Genomic DNA, 10639 nt, shown 5'->3' with positions numbered 1-10639 from the left:
TTTGGTATCGCGCATTGTATCGTGTGCAATTTGGTGCACACCTCGTGAACCTTCACCTTGCTATTTTCAGACGCACATCGGTTTTTCTACTCGACGATCGTTTTGCTTGTCGAGAGTATACACTCGAAAATGTACAACTTTTTCGATGGATGGTAGAACGATGAACAGTAATTGATTGCTCCATGATTACTTGTCCAATTATTTAGAAACAATATTTACAACTGTTATCGACACGATTGTCGCTAGAATATTTCTATTCGATAAAAGAATTTATCTCTGTAGAATTTATATTTAAGAAGAATTTTTGCAAAAGTGAGGATCTTTGTTAGAGTTACTTGTAAGTGCACCAAACACGAGTGAATTGAATCCTTCCTCGTTTATTGTATTTTATTGTTGAAGAAGAATTTAGATAATAACAGGCATCCATTTGTACTCATTTCAATACCTCGATACCTGTGGATTTAATTTTTAATAATCGCTTGGGGTCATTGAAAAGTTTATATTATGTTATGCTGTGGAAAAGCGTATGCAGTTAGTCGGATTTAGAGAACGGTACGAGGGTATTATTGCCTAACGAGTTCAACAAGTACGAATTGAGAATGCTTTAATAGATTTACGTATATTTTATCTAGATAAGTTAGAAATATAATCAGCTAGTAACCAGAGTTCGTATTATCTATCTAATAAAACAATTGCTATAGTAAAAGTTTGTTGTACCTCTCATAGGATCAAAAAGGGATCAAAAAAGGATAATGTTAAAAATAAAAAGAATATAGCAACAAGCCTAGTAAATGTTTACTGCTAAATTTAAACCAAAGTACTCTTCCTTATTTGGATCTATGCACAATATGATTATGGCTTTCAAAAAAGGGAATAGTTAAATTTCTGCTATTAATTCGTTTCATTCCCAAAATAATATTTATTTTTATCGATTTTATTTGTCTCAGAAAGTTAGTAAAAGCATAAAATATATGTCAGAACGTTAATAAAACTGTTTAATATGTAAAATATAAATAAATGATAGGTACATATTAGTTTTCCTCCATCGTCGAATATACACTTTGAGGGGATCAGCTATTTACATTGATTTATACAAACAAACCGACGAACAAGAAACTAAAGAATTTTTAATAATCATTGTTTGCAGAATGTGTTCTGCTTTGAGTCCAAGCGAGCATAACAAAGTTGGCGTATGAAAATAAAATATTGAAGTGAGGTTTAAAATGTCATGTAAATTCTGGAGCAGGCTTTAAAGTACGCGTATATTAAGTTGCGTGTGTAAAAAACGTATCAAAGAGCTAGCTTTGACCCATATGCATATATAGATAAAAGAATTGTAATATGAAAAATAAAATATTCTTAACATAAAAGTTCATACGATTCTAAGGATTTTTATGTTTGAAAGCTGATGTGCAAGTACGTCACACACCTCGAGCTATAAAATACACACACCCAAATCGTTGAATTTTCACATTTCGAGCGGTAAACAATCTTTCTGTGTTTTCCCCCATTTAATATAGCTAATTGAAATGAAATCTAATTCATCCACCATGTTCGTAAAGCTTCGCAACCACAGATTTTTTCTTGTTTTTTAGCCTGAATAACCGCATGAAAAACAAGACTTTTAAAAAGTTATTAAACCGCCAGCGGGAAGTTATAAAATATGAAGGTCCACACTATTACGATTATATTTATTTTAAAATAAAAATGAAAACTAGTACCCGAGTCCTAAATACCTGACATTATCATTCCAGGGTCTTAATTTTTATTAATTCAGTTTTTAGAGATTTTAGAATCCCCTTCCTATCAGAGACTAATCGCAATTTCTATGGGTTTTTCAAATTCGGATTCAAACGTGGAAGTTTGATTAGCGTCCAGTCACGGAGTTCCAATTTGAGAAGTAGTAAGGCGATTCAGGTAGAATCAGATTGGTAATCGAAACACTTCGGATAAATTGAGTGTATCGGGCTACGCCCAAACTCGAACTCAACATCGGATATCTGTACATGTTTCTCCAATATTGTATTAATATAAAATGAATTTTGTCCTAGCAATATCACATTTGCGCTTCCAAACTTGTTCTGTTATTAAATTCTACTAACAAATCATATCCATTGCGGATTAAATCAAAAGGGTAACTTAACTTCTTTAATTTCTGCATACGGACAAAGTCTAATTGTGAATTAATCAAAATTGATCGATCGACTTTACTTGCATTTCACCTGGGTTGCGTATTTTAGTTCAGTTTCTTCTTCTCTTGGTTTAACAACGAGCCTACTATAGTATTATAGTATTTGGAATCGAGTCCACTTTCGAATAAACACTTTTTTTCAATGAGGAACTCTTCTTTATTAATAATCGAGCGATTCATTTAATTCTTTAGCAATATTCCACCCGTGTAGAGATTTATTTTTATTTACCTCGAAATAAAATCATTCTGTTCGGTTTTCAATTTTTCTGTTAACAATATATTTTATTGTGGACTGTGACTTTCCAATCACTCCGAGTGATTTTTCTCGCTTAAATAGATTAATAATAATTAGCTGCCCTTCGCGTTCATATTTCCAAGTTTATTTTTCAAGATTGATATAACTCACTTTTTCATTTCTTTTTACATTTGAACGTCTGCAAAATTGTATTTTCTTTGCATGAAAACTGTTCTGTGCCAACGTCCACTCAAATGAAAATTATTTTATTCGATTCTTACCTGATCTTATTTTGGTTATTACGAACTTTCGTGTACGAAGTCTTTTGTCCTGTACATAAAAATACGAGTATGAATGGTATTGCAATCGTCGTATGGATGAAAGGTGTGCCCGTGTCATTAAATCTTGTACCACGATGTCGTTTTTGTAGACATTGTAACAATGACCTTATTTAGAGAGTGTTATCGCTATCGACTAAATGCTTTTTCATTGTAGAAAGTGGCCAATTTAGGAACTTAGACCTACTTTCCACTATACAGGGTAGTTTAAATTTCAGCTCACAAAACCGTTCGGTTTAACGAACTTCTTATGTCTCACAGAATTAATCGAAAGAGTGTGAATTTGCATTGCGAACCAGTTTTTACATTATTTCTTTGTCACTTCGTAAAGTGAACGATGCAAGTTAGCAACGAATAAAAAATATTCTTTAAACGATCTTTTGTAAAATTTCGTTAAAGGAGTAACTTTTTAATTAGATTTCTGTCACTTTAGCATATTTAAATGTTAAAAATACATAGATTTTCTGGTGTAGAGGAAAGCTTTGGTCTTCAAAACAATTACTAGTAATCAGTTTATTACAAATTGTAAAAGACAACGTTTCGATTATAGCTAAAATAGTGGATCATAAAATATAAGGTTTAAACTAACAGAAAAACAAATTTAAGACATTTTAATTTCGTGACAAATCTTTGGGTAAAGACAAAGATACGAATGAAACTCTTTAAAACAATTATCACTAATAAGTTTATTACAAATTGTAAAAGACAACGTTTCGATTATAGCTAAAATAGTGGATCACAAAATATAAGGTTTAAACTAAACAGAAAAACAAATTCAAGACATTTTAATTTCGTGACAAACCTTTGGATAAAGACAAAGATACGAATGAAACTCTAAAAAACTTATCTTTTCTCTGTATACGATGTTATAACAATTATATGTAAGAGAGAGAACAGAGTGAGAGTGTAAAAAAATAGTCTTATCTATTAGAACTTTCTCTTTCGCAAACACCAAGTCATCCATCGACGTTATTCAAGACCTTCGAAATCTTTATGTAAATTCAAAGAGTAGTCGGCCATTTTACAAAATTAACGTCTGATAAAAATATTAATAAACCTGATCGGGTATTTCATTATTAAGAATGTGGCGTCTCGAAAATATTCTTTAGTAGAAAGGTACAGTTGATGGTTTCTTGGTTCTCGAGGTTTTCATCAACAAACGATCAGCTTCCTTCATAATAACGTGGACAGCATGGTTAACTTGATCGGCTTGAAACGGCTTTAGCAGATCTAACTGGCTTAAACTTCTAGCCAGGATCGACTCTGCTGGTGCTGTCTTGGCATTCATAATAATTGTAACTTCAAGCTTGAAGTTAGTAAGCAAAATACTAACTAAAACATTCTTCTCAAAGGTAGTATACTGCAATAATTAAAACGAACACTTTTTCTCATCACAGCAAATTATTCATTAATATTATTTATTCAGATTAAATAATGACAAATGTCTTCATCACTTCGTCATGTTTCTACGAACGGTTTTTGGAAGCTTAGTTTTAAGGTTGACAGAAGTTCGTCGTTATTATTTTTAAACGTTTCGAGTTGTCTTGCTTATAATAATTAAAACTCCAAGCGAGAAGTATTAAGAAAGAAAACAAAATTGCCAAAATTTCTAACGGTCACAACTTCACTCATATAAAGTGAAGCCTTAATTATTAGTATCGATGCTAATAACCTTGTAAGTACTTGATGCAACTTTAAACATTGCTTAACCCCTTCTACGAAAGCCTCTCACGTGTCCATCGATATCTAAGAAAGGCGTATATACGAACAATAAATTTTTGTTATTTATTTTCTTCTTACGTGTATACAGTTATGAAAAGCTTCGGTAAAGCGAATCTCTGTATTAATTGGTTGGGGGGCGGAGGGCACAGATCGATACGAAACAAAGTATTTTAATTATTTGACTGGCCGGTGTTACCTCACTGCCTTATTTTATTTTTGCTCGATCAGCACGGTTCGTGAGAATTTTTTCTATTGTCGCGCGTGTCGTTTGAGTAATCGTCTAGATTGCAACAGCCTCGACCCGGTATTAAAATCAAAATGGTATCATTAACAAATCATCGAGGATCGCGTCCCCCGCGGAAGACTCTACTGATGCCCGTCAACTCTGTCCCGCCGATCTTGGACTACTTGAAGTCAATTTCACGTCCTCGTCAGATGACGTAGCCGAAATCGAAGGATATCGCGGACGCCGCGGTGTACATTCGAGTGCATACACGCGGACGCGTGTTCTGGAAGAAAGGAAACGGTGGTTTCCCATGAGCATGAACGCGCCACGCCAATCGCGGCTGGTTACAGGCGTGTCATGCAGAATGTCGGCCGATTCTCTTCAGCGGCCTTGTCAACGTCGTCTACTGAGTATGGCTCAAGCTTAAACAAACCTAGCCTGGCCAGGAAGACGAGGAGGGATACGCGAAACGCGTATATAGAGGTTTCGAATCGCGTTGCTCGAGCAGAACACCTTTGTTTCGTCCGGTTAAGGTGTTTCGGTGCAAAATGTCGATGGTGGAACCGAGAAAAATGGACGCATTTCTCCTCGTAAGTATAGCAATTCTCTTCTTCGGGTCGTGATCGCGTTTCCAGGACCAGGCGTGTGTATGGAAAAATAAATACTAGGAATCAGAATTAAAATTAGGATTATCACCGAGGAAATTAGCGCATTTTGTAAATCATTGAGCACTGTATTTTGGTGGAAAAGCTGACAAAATCTTGTATCAGGATCAGGCGTGCGTATGGAAAAATAAATACTGCCAATCAGAATTAAAATTAGCATTATCATCGAGGAAATCAGCGCAATTTGTAAATCATTGAGCACTGTATTTTGGTGTTTCTTTTTTTTTTTTGGAAAAGTTGACAATATCTTGTATCAGGATCAGGCGTGCGTATGGAAAAATAAATACTGGGAATCAGAATTAAAATTAGGATCATCACCGAGGAAATTAGCGCATTTTGTAAATCATTGAGCACTGTATTTTGGTGATTCTTTTTTTTTTTGAAAAGTTGACAAAATTTTGTATCTTTTAAATGTCTCTTTTTTAATATAGTGTGATAGAAATTTTTGCGAATGAACATTGTAAACAGTCAAGAGAAGGATATAATTTAGTGACGATATGTTTTACCAGTAAAATGTGCAATAACGAATGAGATAGTTCTGTTGGAAAAATCTTGGAGCCTTTCAATGGCAACTTTTTTATTCGATCGGCAATGCGATTGCAATTAATTATGTAAAAGGTTCTTACAGCAGTTCGTTACGTTACTAATAACATTAAAAAACTTCTTTTGATCGAATATGCGTGCATTGAAGGAGGGTCAGATGATTTATATTCTGGGTCTTTAATGAAAGTTCTAACGATACTTTTAATTTTTTTATAATTATGAATCCATAATGTTTGTGTGTAAATATTCATGGATATCGAATTACGTTTAAAAATGACTAAAATAGTACGAGTACAACTTTAAGTTTTTGTCAAGAATAATTTATGTAATCATACTTGAAGCAAAGAAAGAACTAACAATTTACCAAATACACTGGTTCATTTTCTTCGTACTGATCTCAATCCTAATTTTGTTTTTTATTGTTAGTATACACTTTCCGATATTAGTTTAAAATTTCTAAGTAGAAAGACACAATATTGAACTGTCACTTCGATCAAGTTAGTGTCTAATTATTTTAAAAGTAAAAAACATAGGAAACTCAGCATCTTAAGGCAGCTTGGAGCACTTTGCTTGCTTCTGATAGTGTTCCTTGAAATTATTGTACATAATATACTATATGTATTTATATATAATATATTATGTCTATATATGTATATAATATATTTTGCACTTTCTTGTTTCAGTTATTAACTTTCGCCTGTTTTTTCGCACTCGGCAGTAGTACTATCGAATCACCAGAGGCAAAGTTAACAGCTAGTATAACGCCAATAAACAGCGGAACATACGCAGATAAAGCCAAAGATTTACTAACATCTGCCAGTGATCGAAGTGAGTCTAACATTTCATTTTTAATGTTCGGTTGGAACGTCAATTCTTACGAAAATACAATATTTCGAAAGAAACCCCAACCCATAAGGGCTATTTGCTTTTATTAAATTGGGAACTTTGTGAAAATATTTAAATCACATTGTTATACATCTCTAATCTTCTTATATTATGCAAGAATTTAATTAATCCTATATGTATACTAAAAAAAGGAAGAAAATATAATTTATTGGGATGGTTTCTCTTTTTTATATACACATGTTCCTTTGATATAACTCTTTTCAAGTTTATCATATAATAATATTTTATAATTTAATGAAAATACCTTTCGTAATAACTATCATTTGGTATGGAGAGCAAATATTAAGTTTCCTTTTACCTAATTTGTTAACAAGTAATTTCAAAAATAAGGAAGTGAAATATGGGTTAAAATAGACATTCGTTAACGAGAAACTAAAAGCCCCGTCCATTGATAAATTCGTAAAGTCATATCGATCGATTCAATATGGGTAATCGATGAATCACGTATGGAAATGTTGTTTTCCCGTTATGAGGATCATTATATCAATGATCTAATGCAGAACAGTGATCACGAGTTGCACTAGAAAGACGCCGGCGGAAGTCGAAGGACCTTCGGGAGTCTCGCTGCATTAGCATGTTATTATATCGAATGTCACAGTTGAAGTCTGTTTGAAGCGTTCGATCGTGGGAACGGTAGTGACACACTTATTTAATACACTGGCGAGTGAAAATGTTGAATAACGATCGATTATATCTAAGAATAGTCGTAATTCTGCACGGACAATTAATCCACCTTTCCACGTACATGTTTAAGCAGTTACGAACATCCCCTCAATTGCACCAAATAGCCAGTGGAAGTACCTAATCTAGATCTGCACCCCCTTAATCAATACTTTCTCGTAGTATCGATCTTCTTTAGTATGAAATTAAATAATTAGATTAACCATCAGTTTTTGTACGAATTTATATTTATTTCGTACACTTTGGATTCCGTTTATCGCCAATTAAACGCATTCTCTATTGTTTACATTCGTAAATCACCCGACTCTATCACGTCACTCTATTCACAGACACTGAGAACTTCAGCAATCACTGTTAATTGAAGTTAAATTTGCGTTAATTTGCGGATTTTCTCCCGCAAACAGTACAGTACAGTAACCGATGATTCATAAACTCACCGTGCAAGAAAGCGTCATTTCCGCCACTAGGAAACGAATGGGTGGAGGACGCGTATGTGTGAAAAACCGAACCATTCACTAGCATTTGCCAAGGTTTAACTTATTACCTATTCTTCTGTACACAATGAGCCGCGTAAAACAATCTGTTTGAATACAGTATTTCTTATATTGGTAAAAGACGTTTCGAGACTTAGAGAAAGATCGTTAGTCAAATAAAAATGCTATTACCGTTTTTTATAATTGAGAATGAACATCAATGATAGAGATTGAACAATTAGTGGGCCTGACTGGCCATGTAACAGTTTTGAAACGATAGGGTATTTCGTGTATCGCGTTGAAAATTGTTTCACAGAAATTAGTTCCGTGATGTGGCTTATTGTTAGTATAATGTGTATGTAAATCGTTAAGAAATTACCATGCACGTGCAATAATACGTTCATCAGCCTTCGACCTTTTACAGTCAGTGTCAACGTAGACAAATATTGAAACAGTAATTCTCGCTTTCAAGCAACAAAATCAGGATACAGTTCGTTCGAAAGAGTGGTTCGAAGATAGCGATATTTGTTTCCAACCGGAGCTCACAAAGGGAAGTTATGGGCGTGGAAATTTCTTTTGGAATGACACTGTGTGGACATTGTTGTACTCGTGTAGCGTTACATAAGACTATTTCTTCGGAATGGACCTTCGTTTTTAAGATATTTTGATTTAAACTTTGCATAGATCTCGTAACACAGGATATAGCACGTAACTGTCGTCACGATTTCTCAGACAGTTTCGATGATCTGACGAGAAGAATGTTTCGAATTAAATCAATTTTGTAGCAGTCGATTTAAACGACTTAAGGTTGGCTTCAATTCTCGAAAGTTATTACAAGCATAAAAAATTGGACTATACTGTTTAGTTGATCATAAAAAACAACAAAACTTTTCTTTTGACGCGAAAAACAATGTAAACACCATCACAGTAATTAAACTCTGGGTAATCATTGTTTGCCCAGGGAAGAGAAAAACACTTCCCCGTTCTTCTTCCATTGTTCCTCGTAACCTTTTAACTAATGTTTCTTTCAAATATCTCGGATATTGAAGTCCTCAAGAGAAAGAGTCACTGTAGTTCGTGAGAATCGATGTGTTTTTCAAATTTGAAACGTGTTAGTAACAAAAGCATGGTATCGACATCCGCAAATTCACTGAAACTTTTGATTTTCTTAAAAGTTTCTTTGGTTCCAGCGTTTCATATTAGCAAAGACTATGGCCAGCCAGGGGGATACGCTGGTAGCTATCCTTACGGAAATTATTACGGTTCGATTTATGATTCTACGCGAGGATATCGCGGATCGAGCTTGAGTTCGGGATATCCCAATTTAGGATATTCGGTGGGTACGCCTGGTGGAATTGTCGGTGGCGGTCTTATTGGGTAAGTAGTCATACAACCTCGAGTAATGAAATTATAAATAAAAATTCAGACAATAGATTTAATGGGGTGAGGAAGCTTACGCTTCTGTAGTCATATTTTGAATTTAAAGAATCGAAGAAGGCAAATAAAAAAACTGTAGATATGTTATAAACAATTTGTGAACGTTAACGCGCGAAAGTTCCATTTACATCGCGACTGTAAATCCCACGAGATGGATCCAAAACATTTGCAACGAGATTCGACTTAAACTTTGAATTTCTTTATGTAACCAGTTTTATTTTTCGCATGATTACGGAATATCATCAGTATCTCAACTAGTTCGTAACAGTTTCACGTATCGCCTTCGTCAAACAGCTAATCATTCAGGTATTTCCGGTGACGACACTATTTGCTGTTCAGACGACGTTGGTGGATTTTAAAACAGAAATCATTCCAGGAAACTCGTTTCTGTTTCCATTATTAAAATAGATGCTCCTCCGAATAATTACATTTTATTCCAGAGAATCAACTACAATAGGTAGTCGAATTCAAATGTATAGTCGATAATCGTTTGATCGCAGGTACGGCTATTACGGAAATGTTGGATATACTCCGAGTTATGGAGGGTACGGTGGATCTGGTGGATATGGTGGAAACGGAATATATAATGGATATGAAGGATACGGTGGATATGGTGGGTCTGGAGGATACGGTGGATACGGTGGGTCTGGAGGATATGGTGGATACGGTGGTTACGGGAATGGAGTAGGCAGTTATGGTGGTTATGGTGGCAATTACGGGTCTGGAAGTTATGGTACAGGTGTTTACGGTGATAGATATGGCGGACGACCAAGTTATGGACGCTACGGTGGCTCAGACTATGGATACGGATACAATGGATATGGGGGTTCGAATTATGGATCCGCATATAGCTCGAGAAACACTTACGATCCATATGGTTACCGTGGAAACAATTATGGAAACTATGGTACAAACTATCCATCAGGGTACAGGGGTTACTCTTAAAATTTCCATTAAAGAGAAACTTGGAACTGTGCTTTTCATTGACATAACAAATATGAATCATTGCAGCAGTATTTCAGGATACTGATTTAACTGTACATGTGGCAGTCAAACTTTCATCTATTTCACACGATATATTGCATTAATATATGTAGTTTTTATAATGTTTAGTTATTAATAATGTTTCGTACAATGTATATAATATATTACTGATAATAATAAATAATACTTAATACGTTATTATCTCGTTCGAGTTTTGAATTCTATGATTCAAGGCGAT

At 34.5% G+C, this 10639-nt stretch overlaps 1 protein-coding gene across 3 annotated transcripts; it reads left to right on the top strand.

Moving 5' to 3' along the window:
- The first annotated feature begins 5088 nt into the window (after positions 1 to 5088).
- LOC122395798 (shematrin-like protein 1) lies at positions 5089 to 10484 on the top strand. Of its 3 annotated transcripts, XM_043393663.1 has the most exons (5): positions 5089 to 5302; positions 6604 to 6748; positions 9156 to 9357; positions 9918 to 10136; positions 10191 to 10484. In XM_043393663.1, the coding sequence occupies exons 1-5, from the start codon at positions 5261 to 5263 to the stop codon at positions 10360 to 10362; spliced, it is 780 nt and encodes a 259-aa protein (XP_043249598.1). In that variant the 5' UTR covers positions 5089 to 5260; the 3' UTR covers positions 10363 to 10484. The 3 variants fall into 3 exon arrangements, with proteins under 3 accessions (XP_043249598.1, XP_043249596.1, XP_043249597.1); XM_043393661.1 differs by having other exon boundaries at positions 5096 to 5302; positions 9918 to 10484; XM_043393662.1 differs by having other exon boundaries at positions 5142 to 5302; positions 9171 to 9357; positions 9918 to 10484.
- Positions 10485 to 10639: the final 155 nt, after the last annotated feature.

The sequence above is a fragment of the Colletes gigas genome, unplaced genomic scaffold (assembly GCF_013123115.1).
Source record: "Colletes gigas isolate AHSC1104 unplaced genomic scaffold, ASM1312311v1 Colletes_gigas_Sc00006, whole genome shotgun sequence".
NCBI classification, from domain to species: domain Eukaryota; kingdom Metazoa; phylum Arthropoda; class Insecta; order Hymenoptera; family Colletidae; genus Colletes; species Colletes gigas.
This window is presented reverse-complemented; position numbering and strand designations above follow the sequence as displayed.

Excerpts from the sequence above, each read along its gene's own strand:
- LOC122395798 (XM_043393661.1), top strand. The coding sequence starts at position 5,261 with ATGTCGATGGTGGAACCGAGAAAAATGGACGCATTTCTCCTC. Across the intron at positions 6,749-9,155 it reads AACATCTGCCAGTGATCGAA|TTTCTTTGGTTCCAGCGTTT; the intron begins GTGAGTCTAACA and ends TTTTCTTAAAAG. Across the intron at positions 9,358-9,917 it reads GTCGGTGGCGGTCTTATTGG|GTACGGCTATTACGGAAATG; the intron begins GTAAGTAGTCAT and ends GTTTGATCGCAG.